The sequence below is a fragment of the Clavelina lepadiformis genome, chromosome 3, assembly GCF_947623445.1.
Source record: "Clavelina lepadiformis chromosome 3, kaClaLepa1.1, whole genome shotgun sequence".
In the NCBI taxonomy this organism is placed as follows: domain Eukaryota; kingdom Metazoa; phylum Chordata; class Ascidiacea; order Aplousobranchia; family Clavelinidae; genus Clavelina; species Clavelina lepadiformis.
Window position 1 is genome coordinate 24,063,941 of NC_135242.1, and position 14,533 is coordinate 24,078,473.

At 38.7% G+C, this 14,533-nt stretch overlaps 1 protein-coding gene across 1 annotated transcript; it reads left to right on the forward strand.

Annotated features, from left to right (window-relative positions):
- The first annotated feature begins 9,544 nt into the window (after nucleotides 1-9,544).
- LOC143450449 (microfibril-associated glycoprotein 4-like) lies at nucleotides 9,545-12,730 on the forward strand. Its single transcript, XM_076951009.1, has 6 exons — nucleotides 9,545-9,872; nucleotides 9,938-10,041; nucleotides 10,974-11,070; nucleotides 11,150-11,246; nucleotides 11,387-11,518; nucleotides 11,680-12,730. The coding sequence occupies exons 1-6, from the start codon at nucleotides 9,587-9,589 to the stop codon at nucleotides 11,861-11,863; spliced, it is 900 nt and encodes a 299-aa protein (XP_076807124.1). The 5' UTR covers nucleotides 9,545-9,586; the 3' UTR covers nucleotides 11,864-12,730.
- Nucleotides 12,731-14,533: the final 1,803 nt, after the last annotated feature.

The following is a 14,533-nucleotide window of genomic DNA, read 5'->3' on the forward strand; positions in this document are numbered from 1 at the left end:
CATCATTATTTTTTGCAGATTTTTAAGCCTTCTAGGCTATGTCGCTTATTCCCGTGCATTAGCGCATGTTATTTGCAACTAGCACTGTTTGTTCGTCCCCACCGCGCCAATGACGAAAAATAAAATGACTGATTGAATATTAACTTCTGATGCTAATGTGGAGTAGAAATGTGTTTATAGAAACAACTAAAAATCCAAGTGTTGTTGCACTTACTGGTCTGTATGTTTTTAACATTGAAGCTGTAAGCCAGACTGGACTCTTCTTTTCGATTTCTAGCATAAGTGTGAAATCAATTCGGACCGAATTTCTACTTACACTTCACCACATTTGTAATTACACTTTCTACACACGAACGTGCATGCAAGCATGGGTTTAAATATGAACACAAAACGTTATTTGGGAGAAAGATAACATCAATAGACAACTTAAACTCGGTAAATTTGGGGTGTGGAAAAACTTTAAGCTGATAGGCGATGGGACTTGGGCCTTGACTATGAAATCGTTTTCATTCCAACCGCGTAAACGGAACCGTCAGATACAAAACGTTATGAACTGTAAGACATTACGCCGGGTAGGATGACACTCGACAAAGATTGGAAGGAATGCGTCCGAACAAACACTCCGCAAATAAGCGCATCCAAGAAGAACCATCAATCGGTTGGTCAGTTGCAACATCTTTGTCGAAACTTTTATTACCATCGACTGCCTGTGTCACGTTTAACGTAAAGGGAATAGCGCCATCTTCAGGAAAGATGTTGAAGGTTGTAGTGTTCGCTTGGTTGTTCGAAGAAATAATTTGGTCAATAACTTTGTCACTTTCGTCTGTGACATCCTGTTCTGCGAGTGATTGTTTTTGCACTGAACTGCATCGCTTTACTGAAGCGCTGTGGCTGCAAAACTCGCTTTGAGCTTTGGTGCGGAGTTTGATGCGAATATGCCCGAACACCTCTTTGTGATGAGCTACCACTGGAATCTGGAATGACACGCACGCCGAACAACATTTGTTCTCCAAGCCAGCCGTTTTATTAAAAACAAATCCAGGATTGGTTGGGCATCCATCCAATGCCTGATTTGCGACTCTAAGCGGTGATGGACTGGAGTCACATGACAGGAACAATTAATTAATGGTTGACGTCATGACGGTTAAGTTAGGGTTGAAGACAAACAACGACAGTTGGACCTGTACGCATTTTCTTTCCAACCGAGTCAACAACACCGTCAGATACGTCATTCGCTGTTGGACATTGCCCGGGGCAAGACGGCAAGACGGCATGACGTAATGGTTGGGTTGGAGAATAACTTTACAGGCTTCATCCAGGGTTGCGTAAATTGTTGATGAAAAGTAGATGTGGTTGTTGTTGTTGACGACTTGGTCAAATTCTTTTTAAACATTTTGGGAAACAATAATGACGATGCCAGTGGCAGAGGCGCCTGTACAGTAATGTTGCCACCGACTCCGATGTAATCTTTGCACTGGTAATGATTTATTTCAGCTTCGCCGCTGCAGGTCTCATAAGCCACTATGCTGAGATGGTTCAGGCAAACCATCGCCGATATGAAAGATCGTATTCGGCTGAAGTTCATTTCACAGAAAACAAAAGAACTTAAGTTTAAAATAACAAACTGCAGCGAAAACTTCTTCAAAGGAACAAAGTGAAAATTGATGATTAGTCTGCGATCGTGTTTGCAAGATTCTTGGTAAAATGAGTAGAAATTTGCTGCGTTCCTAAAACTTTCCAAAACTTTTAATTTGTATAGCACCAGCAAAATAAGTAAAACTCATAGACTTTTGACCAACATGTCTATGAGCGGTAAAACAAATGTTTTAAGCCAATTGTGCCAAATATAAGCGGTATGTTTTCTTTAGACAGAGCCAGAATATAGTTCAGACTACAAGCCAACAACGCACATAAAATGACCGACAAACAAAAAAACGTTAACTTTAAAGAAACGCGAAATTAAGAAAGCATTTTATTGAATTTATTTACCGTACAAACAACAACAAAATAGCACGCGAAAAAATTTATGATTTTCATGAATCACTGAGCATGCGGTCGTCCAAGTCATGTGATATTTATAATAACACCCTCAGGCAAGTAGTCGTGATCGATTCTGATATAGTAGCAATTAACTCTCCAGAAATCTACAACAACTGAACTTAGTAACCGCCGAGATAGTTGTGATTAACATGGCCCTGATAGGCAGGCAATCATAACAATATTGGTAACGACATTTTTGGCTTGCAAAATAGTGTAGTCTGTAAAAAATCTTAAAAATCTCGGATAATTAATCAAAACAATCAAATAAAAACTTAAAAATGTCTTAAAATAGTTTACTGTAATAACACCTATAGTCGCAAATTCTAATACTTTACTACAAGCTTGTTTAAAAGCAGAACAACTGCAATAAAAACATGATTTTATTAAAATGATTAATTTCGAACATACTTTTGTCCTGCGCCAGTGAAATGTTCGAATAAATATGTGAAAATCAAATGGTTGACTGTATATAAAGCTTCGTTCAGAAGTGGCTGCAAATGATAAAGTTTTTTTTGAAAAATTGATAATTGTTTTGCGAGGTAACACAATGGATACGATGAAACAAATTGCTAAACAATGGCGCAAAATGCTAAAATCTCCAAATAAAACATGAACAAATCGATCTAGAAAAGGAGGGATGACATATTCTTGAAAATAATTGAAAGAAAAGAAGCGCCATTTTCAGAAGCCAGCTAAATGGGAGACAACGTGATTTTCAAATATATGTAGTTCAACATTGCTCTGACGAATTACAAATTTTCGGTAACATAAAGATAAAGCTAAATGTCTAAATGGTTTAATGAGGTGTACCGACAGTTAATCACGCGACACTTAATCACGCGACACTTAATCACCGACACATAATCACTAGGACATTTAATCACGCGACACATAATCACTAGGACATTTAATCACGCGATTTGGATACTTAATCACGCGACATTTAATCACGCGACACATAATCACTTGGATGCGACAGCACTTGGACAGCGCCTTTGTCTATAGCAGGGGTCGGCAACCTTTTGCTAGTCACAGGCCAAATGTCGAGTGTACAACTCTTTGGCGGGCCGGAACTTTCATTAATACTATAATTCACACTCACTTCAGTATATTACGCTACATTGCTGCAATCTCAATCATACCAATCACAAAAAGAGCAAAATATATGTATTCACACTTGAATAAGGTCCATTTGAAATTTTTCGGGAAAGGTATTGGCGTCCACATCAAACGGAGTACTGAATAGCCTGAATTTATTTTGTAGAGAACGAATGTCGGAAAAGCGTGAGGAAAATTCAGTAATTCAAGCTCGTGTGCATCTCTCTGTGGGGATGGCGATGTGGATTGCTTTTAAGGTTGGCCTAAAGCCAAAGGCTATTAGCCTTTCTTTTTGAACTCCCCGACAATTGTCTTTGACTCCGTTTCGCCGGCTTTCTCTATAATGTTTCTTTAAATCAACACCAGCTTCATAAAGTCTAATTGTTATATTGTCCGAAATAAGTTGTATCACATTAGAAACATTTTCATCATCTTTTCACATTTAAACAAAACTATAACTCCAATTCAGTAATGAACAGTCCAGAAGGTAAAACTGATATTATGTGTAGAGACAAGAAGAGGAGATTTTAACCAAACCTTAGTTTTTATACAAACACATTAGCCAATCAGGAAATAACATGTCATTTTGCATTGCTACGTATAACCTATGTAATATGTAACATTATTCTATTGTCACCGAAGCTCTTGATCAAAGTACCATCAAAACGGTTCTGACGTGAAGAAAAAACTTTTTAAGTGATACCATTAAGTGATACCACGATGATGATACCATCAGTTAATCTGACAATTATCAGCAGAGAAAATATGTTGCCTCAAGCAATTAACTTCTCTTATGCGTAGCTGGTTGTTGTGTAAACTTTATGTGAGCTCCAGATCGGAAGGTGCGTGTTCGATAAAGTTGCTATTACATGGCAGGAGCAAGATACATAGCAAGTTCAAACCGAAAAGCGATCCTTAACTGTTTCTAGCAGTTAAACTTTCTTACCTTGCTGTCGGTTTCATCAATTGCTATGATATTAAGTGTTAATATCGCTACTCTCGTGATATTATGTGTTGAACTAAGTCGATAAGACGTTCGGCAGAATCTCTTGTATTTAGACAGTCTTGAACATGAACGTTATTACTCCACATACGAATCACAATTCACAATCAAGAAAGCACATGGCTGTAGCATGGCCAACATAGAAATCTTATTACTTAGTTCATACCTATCAACATCCTCCTTTCTTTAAGTAAAGACTAACAGTGAGAAGGCTTTATGAGCACGCAGAAAATACTGAAATAACATCACACAGAAAATACTGAAATAACATACTACTCGCAATATATGTGAGTTTGAAGCTACATGCATAATGAGTGGCAAGAAATAAAACAGTGAAGGTAAGGTGACACAAACACAGTATTTACAGTACAGAACAAGGTGACACAAACACAGTATTTACAGTACATAATCATTATATCTTACTGGCATTCTATGTGTACGATTAGGTCGTGTGTTAGCAACAGTGTAGTTGTTAGCTGTGGGTTGACTGTTTTGGTTAGGTGTCGAAAATGTAAAGTTAAAATCAGTATCTTCATACACATTGTTAGACTTGCTATGGTCAACACGAATATGTACTCGATTACGAAAATAACGAAAACCATCCAATGATTCTACCAAATATGAACGAGGCCCAAGTATGCGTACAATTTTACCCTTTTGCCATCCCTTCTTTTCCGCACTTTGGAAATAAACTCGTTGGTTGATATACAATTTTGACATTGGTTGACTTTTGCTATCGTAGGTTTGTTTGACTGAGGTGCGGCGTTGATGACGACGATTGATGTCAAGATGTTTGCTTTTTGGAATGTGAATCGGTATCACTGATCGAGTTGGTCTACCAAACAATATCTTTGTAGGACTGCAGTTGACGTCTTGTCGTGGCGTATTGCGCAATTCCAGAAGTGCCAGCCACTGATCTTTCCCATCTTGTGCAGTACGTCTCAGCATGTTCTTCAGTGTTTTCACAGCAGCTTCCGCTTTTCCATTGCATTGTTGATGTCCTGGTGATGATTTGTAGTGCTGTATGGCCCATTTTTGACAGAATCTTTGAAATTCTGTAGAGATGAACTGGGGTCCAGAGTCAGATACAATGCATTTAGGAATTCCATATCGGGCAAAATGACGCTTCAACGAAATGATTACGTGCTTTGCAGTTGTTGAGGTCATGACATCAATTTCAGCAAAATTTGAAAAATAGTCAACCGTGACTAAATAAGACTTTTGGTTCAACTCAAATAAATCAACACCAACTTTTTCAAATGGTGATAAACCTTCGGGATGTAGCAGTAATGGTTCTCGTTGGTTGTTTGGCTTTGCTTGTTGGCATATTGTGCAATCATGAGCCAGTTGTTTTAATTCGTTTGGCATTCCAAGCCAGAAAACGGTTTCGCGAGCTCTTCGTAACATGCTATCAGCACCAAGGTGAGCTGAATGGAGTTGAGATTTGATTTCTGATCGAAGAGGTTGAGGGATGAAGGTTCTCTCGCCTTTTAGAATGATGCCATTTTCATGACTCAGTGTGTCACGAATGGAGAAGTAGGGTTTGATGATGGGAGGCAAATGTTCTTTGTTGTCTGGCCACCCATTCTTGATGACTTCGAGCAGGAGTTGAGATTCCTCATTCTTTTGTATTGCACTCTTTATTTCTTTTAACCGTTCATCAGGAATTTCATCTAGAATTGGTTCTGTAACCACTTGTGCGATTCGGTTTGGTTGATCGAGAAGTTCCGGGTAGGCACGACTTAATGTGTCAGCAATTACTAATGCAGTGCCTGGGACATATTCAAAAACAATATCGTAACGATTCAGGCGCATAATGAGAGCTTGGAGACGCTTTGGCGCTTGACTCAGAGGTTTTTTTAAAATAGACTGTAAGGGTCGATGATCATTGTGAACTATAACCTTTCGTCCGTACGTATACTGATCAAAACGTTCCAGACCAAACACAACAGAAAGAAGTTCTTTTTCAATCTGAGCCCAATTTTGCTCTGTCTTTGTCAGGGCTCTAGAAGCATATTCAATGGGTTGATCATTCTGAAGCAACACTGCTCCCAAACCACTTTTGCTACTGTCTACTTGAAGAATTAGATCTTTTGTTTGATCAAAAAATGTCAGAATAGGAGTTTCGCAGAGCTTTTCTTTAACTTTATTCATTGCTTTCTCACACTCTTCACTCCACTTCCATTTCTCATTCTTCCTCGTCAATTTCCGTAAGGGTTCCAGGTCATTGGCTAGGTTTGGCAGGAAACGAGCCAAATATTGTACCATGCCACAAAATCGTTTCACACCGGAAACATCTTCAGGAGAAGGCATACGTTGAATTGCTTCGATTTTCGCAGGATCAGGTGCTATTCCGTTGTTGGAGATCAAGTGACCCATAAATGTGATCTGCGAAGCTTTGGTTACAGTTTTTTCTTCATTTAGCAAAATGTTACATTCATGACATCTCTCACGTAGTTTTGTTAGATTTTGGTCATGGTGTGTTTCAGCCTCGATTGTGGTCTTTCCACAACCGATAACAATCACATCATCTGCCACTGCAAATACACCTTCCAGTCCAGACAGGGCTGAGTGTAGTCTTTTTTGGAAGATCTCACTGCTCACTTTCAGACCAAACGGAAGTCTGTTCCATCGGAATCGACCGTGAGGGGTAATCATAGTAGTCAGTCGGCTGGAGGCATCATCCAACTTAACGTGCCAGAAGGCATGCTTAACATCAAGTTTGCTGAACACTTTTGCACCCTTCAGAGCAGGCAATATATCATCCAAGGTAGGCAGTTTGTAATGTTCACGCTGTAAGGCGACATTGAGAGGCTGCGGATCAATGCAGATTCTTATTTTTCCATTAGGCTTGGATACGATAGCCATTTGGCTGACTCATTCAGTCGGATCATCGATGACTGAAATGACATTACTAGCAACCAATTTGTCAAGCTCTTGCTTAACTTTTTCTTGCAAGGCTACAGGTATGCGGCGACAAGGTAAAATTCTCGGTTTGACACTACTATCAACAGTTAAAGATACAGTACCTAAATCACCCAAAATAACATCATCATGTACAACATTTGCAATAAACGAATCAGCATTAACAGTTATCAAATTCATTTCTGTTACTGTGCTATAACTTAGCAAGCAATTCAAATTATTATCAACAACATGAAATAATACAGGATATACCTCGTTTGTTTTTGTGTTGGTGACATTTAACGTTGCAAGACCAGCTATCTTAATTTTGGTTTTGTTCCACATTGTCAGCTGTTTGGTGCAAGGTTGGAGTTGAGTATATCGCACATACTTCTTACATATAGTATTAACATCAGCACCGGTATCCAATTGAAATCGTACCGTGCAACCATTTACTTGAAGTAAAGCAGTCAGTCTGTCTTTTCCATCGTGCACAGCATGCAAAAATTCTTGTTCAGGTTCATTTTCCACCTCTCGTAATGTAGCTTGCTTATCTTCAATGCAGTGAACTCGTGATCGACATTTTGATTTGAAATGATTCAAACCATGACATTTTGCGCATTTCTTCCCATACGCAGGACAAAATGATTTTCCACGTTTATGGCTTTTACCACAAAAGTTGCACTCTGACAGGAGTGATGTGTGACGACGAGTTCCTCTGTTGGCATATTCATGCTTGTTGCTACTGACTTTTTGTACGGTACCATCTTCAACTTGCATTTGTTGCGATTGTGCACCAGACGAATCAAAAGAACGACAGATTTGAATGGCTCTGTCAAGAGTGAGGTCATTTTCTCTTAGTAGCACTTGGCGCACCTTATCAGGTACAGTATAGATGATCTTGTCACGCAGCATGCGACTTTTCATGTCTCCAAAATTGCAGGTTTCTGCACGACTTCGAAGCTCTATTAAAAAGTGATCAAAGTTGCCTGTTGACCATGTGGCTCTCCAGAATTTGTATGCTTCAAGGGACTCATGCTGCCTTGGGTTGCAATATGCGGCCATTTTGTTGAACAGTTCTGCCGGGTCGTCCTTGTCTTGACCTGTTGTGTAAATGAAGTGCTTGGCTACACTTATCATACCAGATCCAGCACAATTAAGAATGGTGGATCGCTGAACTTTGTTAGGTTTCGCATCAGCTCCACTGGCTATAAGATAGACTTCTACCTGTTCTTTCCAACGTCGGTAGTCTTCCGTTAAAGACGCTGAATGTATGTCTAGAGGTTCTGGTAACCGTAATCCTTCCATTGCACATGGATACTATCAGGAAATAGGCTAATACGGTACAGTATTGTAGGTCTATGTTAGTATACTTCGTAGGATAAACTTGTTACAACACAGGATTCGCTGCCACCATGTTAATATCGCTACTCTCGTGATATTATGTGTTGAACTAAGTCGATAAGACGTTCGGCAGAATCTCTTGTATTTAGACAGTCTTGAACATGAACGTTATTACTCCACATACGAATCACAATTCACAATCAAGAAAGCACATGGCTGTAGCATGGCCAACATAGAAATCTTATTACTTAGTTCATACCTATCAACATTAAGTTATTTATTTATTTAGTTATTACTTATAACACCACTACAGTATATTACAACATGCGCTGAAAGCTTATGTTTGGTGAGATGACTAACGTACCTCCATGCTTAAAAACGTTCATTGTTGACTGAGATTTTGCACTAATTTTGTGAGCTTTTTTTTAGCCCAGTTCCCAGGGTACAATGAAACAATACAATGACAACAGAAAAGAAATGCGACGATAATTACAATGCATTGAGCTCCTGCACCAAAAACAATCACTTTTGAGTTCAGTGAAACGGCTCACACGAATTTCTATGGTTTTGCAGCTACTACTCTTGCAAACATTTGGCATAACTTGTGCGGACCAGTAAAAAAATAATGTGAGTCGACGACGATCAATACATATCAGGTCACAATCATGTCACAATCGTGTCACAATGAATGAATCATGTTAATTGTTACTTTGGAAAATGTCCTGGAAAATGCTAATTTGGGTTAAAATACTGCATACCTAATATGCAGCGTCATGTGTTCTGTTACTGACGCAAATGCGGTTCATGTGGTAAAGTAAAAAATTCAATCTTTAATCGTTATCGCTTGAGGTGAAAATATTTCTGTCGAAAACAAGCTTCTTGTGACGTCAATCGTCTTATTAAAATGTTCTCCGGCACATAAATTAGATGTTTATCGTCACTTTCTCACGCTTCTTGACGTACAAGCTTTCTTAATACTTACGCTTCTTTTTAAACATTTGAGCTTTGAATGTGTTTGTGCAAAACATGTTTTTCGTCAAGAAAGGAATTTCGGTATTTCGTAGAAAACATTTTGAAGATTTGATACCAAGTTTCCAAGCCTATATGACGTCAACGTAGAAGCGAAGTGGGCTATATAAAGAGCAGCGATTTGGTGGGATTTCATATCATCAACTTCAACGGAACGGATAGTCAACCATGAGAGAAGCGGTTCTTCTGTTATCATTGGCTTGTTACGTCATGATGACCTACTCGGAAGAACGTCGTCAAGTCCTTACCACTGATTGTAACAATGACGTGGTCAACTCCACCATGCAGAAAGGTGACAAAGGTGATGTTGGAAGATCCAGAAAATCCGGAATTCCGGGAGCTCAGGGGGATCCAGGAGCCAAAGGAGAACCCGGAGGAGTTGGACAGAAGGGGTTGCAAGGAGAATCGTGCGCTCTGGGGTCGCTAGGGACCGACATAATAACCAGACTTGCAAGTAAGTTGATGTGAGATGAAGAATATTATGTTTGTTGTCACTTTTTCAAGAAGTTTAGTTTCCAGAGTTAGAAGAATTTCTCATTCCTCGTTCATGTGTTTCGTCACTACGTCACGGTCCACAACGTTTGACGAGTGGAATTGAAGTTTATTGCGAGGATGGATGGACGGTGAGTGAAAGACTTTCCACAGTTATAAGTGGAACAGCTTACAAATTATATTGAGCTTACAGTAGTATTGAAAGGTATAAAAGCATATATAGAAGTATATACACTTACTGTGTAGTATTGAAGCGATAGTTATCAAGTTGTGTTGACTTCAAGGCGGCAATGCATTGTGTGCTATTCATTTGCATTGTAGCAAGAATGTAAGAAAACACAAGCGACAATGAATTTGTTTCCACACGCATTCGCGCTTTTTTAAATTTGCCTTTTTCCACTTTTCTGAAACTTAATTCCCAAAACGTTGAATGAAGGTTGTTTGCCAACTTGCGGTTGATTCGAAAACGCTTACCGACAAACTCAAACAATGGATTGAAAACTGTTTAATATAACAGTGCATTTGTAAGTTTAATGCAACTATCCGCAACAATGGAACAATGATTGCTGTGGGAGTGTTAGTCGTGTGCGGTTGTGTAGATCCCAACATAAACCCACATTGGGTCACGTGCCACGATGCATAAAATCACTGTGCGCTAATAATAATTGCTGTTTCGCATGCCAACATTACTGTTGTGTCTAATTCGCTTCATTTATGCAGCATGCGAAACAATTGCATTGAACTGCATAAGTCGCTTGCAGTGAAAACGAGCGAAATTCAACCAGCGCCACGTAAACCTGATTAATTTCACCCAAATCACCTGCAGCAAACAGCTACCTACAACATGAGTTTAAACTTTTCTTAACTTAAAATTTTTAGCAAAAATATGAACATGCCACTGGAATAAGAGATCCATCTTAACAAGATATATCTTGCGTATTGTAAGCGAAGTGTAAATATTGCCGTACTTCTTGTATTATGACGTAATACACTGAAGATTATTTAAACGTATAAATTAAACGTATTACACTTGTGCTAAAATGTAAAATCAAATTAATAACAGATTTTTCAAAGAAGAATTGACGGAAGTGTTAGTTTTAGTCGACGATGGGACGACTACGCGAACGGTTTTGGCCAGATTGATGGGGAATTTTGGCATGGTAAGAGGAAGTTTGTTCAGCTAAACGCATTTTATTTTTATGATTTTTGTTCTTATTATTCGTGCTTCATTACTTACAGGACTCGACAACATCCACGAAATGACACGTGAAGGAGGATGCAGACTCAAGATAGAGCTGTGGGATTTCGATGGAAACCAACGTCACGCCGATTATAGGTCATAAGACGATTGTTGAGACATAAATAACGAAGATGTTAAAAATCTTACATTTATTAATCAACGTAAAACTTTGTTGAGTAAACTACAACTTAGCCGTCTGGATTCGAATCTTTTAAACCAAGTTGTTGTTTTTGCAGCTCGTTTTCGATCGAATCTGCTGAAAATTTATATCGGCTTCGTGTTTCCGGATACGGCGGAAATGCAGGGGACACTTTAATGTCTAACAATGGTCGCGCATTCTCGACAGAAGATAGCGATAACGATTCCCAGTACGTCATCTTATGTTCAGGAACAAATATGTTCAACTCAATAAACATTAAGTGCCACAACCTCAGTAGAATTTTCAGTTATAACCTGCCAGTAACGTATAAGATAGAATATAAATAGATGCAACAAAGGAATTTTAATCTTTCATGTTTTTATATATTAGTGGTGCAAACTGCGCAACTCGCTTTGGAGGATCTCAGGGATGGTGGTTTGGTAGCTGCGGCTTTTCATTACTCAATGGAGTCTGGATGCGTCAATCAAGTGGATATCGGCATGGAATTATTTGGCGTGGTTGGAAGGGATTTGAACCTCTTAAAGAAACTAAAATGAAACTTCGTTGCGACTGAATTTAATCCACGAGTTGATTTTAACCAACCAAGTAAACATTGAACTGTATTTAGACCGGCAACGCAGCAAACTGTAACTATAAGTTGCCACGTGTGTTACGTCATAATATATTAATTCTGTCATTCCGTTATACTGCACGTCATAAAATGATTTACGGTTGTCTTGCCAAATTTGTTCGGGGCATTGTGACGTAAAATGTCGCATGACTCAGAGTAAGTTTTTCATTTAAAAATGTTAGAGATTGCCGTCGTATTCAGGTAAAGCTCAAAGATACAAATTTAACTTACAAATAACGAAACAAACCTTGAAAAGTTTGTATGAAGACAAATTCTGAGTCATGCGACATTTTTACTTCACAATACCCGGTACAAATTTGGCACCACGCCGTCATTCAATTATACATTTCTCGTGAATATATTCGCCATGTTTTTCCTACGGCAGGCAATTTAGCCGATTTTTTTTTACCGTCAGCCACCATAGTCGCTAATTGTCATGTCACGTTGTCAATCGCAGGCTAAACTGCTATATTGTTGATAAATGTGATGAAAAGTGTTATATTAGCAACTTATGTTCTGCTAGCCCACAAAGTTGGTATTCCAGCATTAAAATGATTAACAGAGTAACACATTTCCTTGAATTAATGAATTATCAACAATTTTGTTCCCAGTTCTTTCCTACTTGTACGCTTTCGGTTAATGGCGGACAAAATCTTTAGTCGCCAAGAGCTCTTTGTCACTAGCGGCTAATATTTGCCAGCCAAATTGTTCCAGCCCTAGTTTTTACAAGACATTTGTTTATGAACCGATAAATACAAAGCCGTGCAGACGATATAAACGATGTTTTGTAATAAACAGCACACCAGCATACATACGAGTGAGTTATATGAACCCAACTATGCAAATATTGAAGGACTCGCTTAATACAGGGACCGATATATTTCGGTCCAACACCCGACGCTACACAACTAGACCTGGATCGACATAGTTAACCATTAAAGGACCAAAAAATTTGTTTCAGTTATTTGCGCATAACCTGCTTGTTTTATGCTAAGTTCATCAATCAACGCTGACGTCACTAGAACGTAAACTGTGTTACAGATTGAAAGCAAGTCACACAGCATAAAGCAAGCACACTAAAGACATGTGTTACGTAAAACGCAGATGTTTAGCCAGGTCAGTAGCTCCTTTCACGACGAACCCCAGTGAAAGAGACACACCTGCGTGTTGGTGAGAACTTATATTTATAAACTGCACACAACAGATGCATCGACTTAACGCTAAAATTAGAAGAGAAAAAATCACTGTAAAAGCATGGAGTACAGACAACGCCGTATGCTATGCCCCTATGCCCTATGTTTGCGCATAAGCTGTAACCAACACTCAATAACCGAACTGCCCCATGAACTCTGAACATTTTAGGAAGAAACTGGACGGGAATTTTGTAATTAGTGGGAGAAGCGGCGGCACCACTGGTGCGCGCAACAAATGCAACAAGAACACATTTCAACAGTGTTTAACCCCAATACTGTAAAAACTAAAGCAAACACGACACCTACTGTAATGAAAATTCCTTAGTTAATTCGCCCCGTTTTATCTTAATTACTTCGTGTGTTTCGTTTCTGTTTCGGGCAGTTCTTACTCGTAGACACGACTACTTCACTGTTCGTATTGTGTCAAACGAACATCTTTCGAGCTGTGAGGTTGTGTTGCTTTTCTATTATTATTGCTTTACTATCATTTTATTATTTCAGATGAATGATTTACGTTAAATAAAGCTAAGAATAACGGCATCGTTTAGTACACCTACACGCGGCAAAATAAACCAATCATAATAATGCAAAGCTTCAAGATAACAAACACAAACGCAAAAAAGCAAATTATATTTACTAAAGAAACCCTTCTAAGTACAGAGAAGAACTAAAACAAACAAACAAACCAATCAATCAATAAACCAAATAATACAATTGCGCAAACCATAATCCAAAACCCAGACGGTGCCAAAATCCAAACTAGTACTCAAACACAAACTAAATACCTTGACAAGATAAAATATAGGTAAAGTCACATTTGTTACAAATGCAGCAACGCAGGTAGACTGACTGACCCTGACATGTGACGGCCACGAAGTCATTAAGACAGCGGCCAAACGCAAAAAAATGGTCACAAAATAGATCTGTGAGTATACGACGCGGCTTCTATTGTAGGTTGCGATTATTGAGGTCTATAGTGACCATTGACATATTTGGGTTCGGTGGCAGAGAGGATAAAACGCCAGCTCAGAGGATAAACTATAATGTGACCCGGGTTCATTGTCTGGCGTCGTCGGCTCAACCAAATTACGCAACAAACTAAAACATCAGTGGTTAAACAAAGTGCCAGCGATCGTTTAATTTATGTTAAGATATCATTGTACTGTAGTGCTGCAGAACAATGCATTTAAAAGTTAAGAAACCTTTGTTGATTTAGGAGAATATTTGGTTACTGCATTTAATTAGTTTATAATAAGATAGACTTTATTACATTGTTTGTAGAATTGCATTTTGCGTTGCACTTTTTTCAGTCTGTTGATTTCTGTGGTTCCACGCATTGTTAGTTTCTTTAAAGATATGGGCCTGAAAGATATGTTCTTTTAAATTAATCTACTTGTTCACAAGACGATAAGCGTCAATC

Coding starts and splice junctions, on each gene's coding strand:
- LOC143450449 (XM_076951009.1), top strand. CDS start 9,587: ATGAGAGAAGCGGTTCTTCTGTTATCATTGGCTTGTTACGTCATGATG. Junction 9,873..9,937: donor CATAATAACCAGACTTGCAA/GTAAGTTGATGT, acceptor TTTAGTTTCCAG/AGTTAGAAGAATTTCTCATT. Junction 11,519..11,679: donor GATAGCGATAACGATTCCCA/GTACGTCATCTT, acceptor TTTATATATTAG/TGGTGCAAACTGCGCAACTC.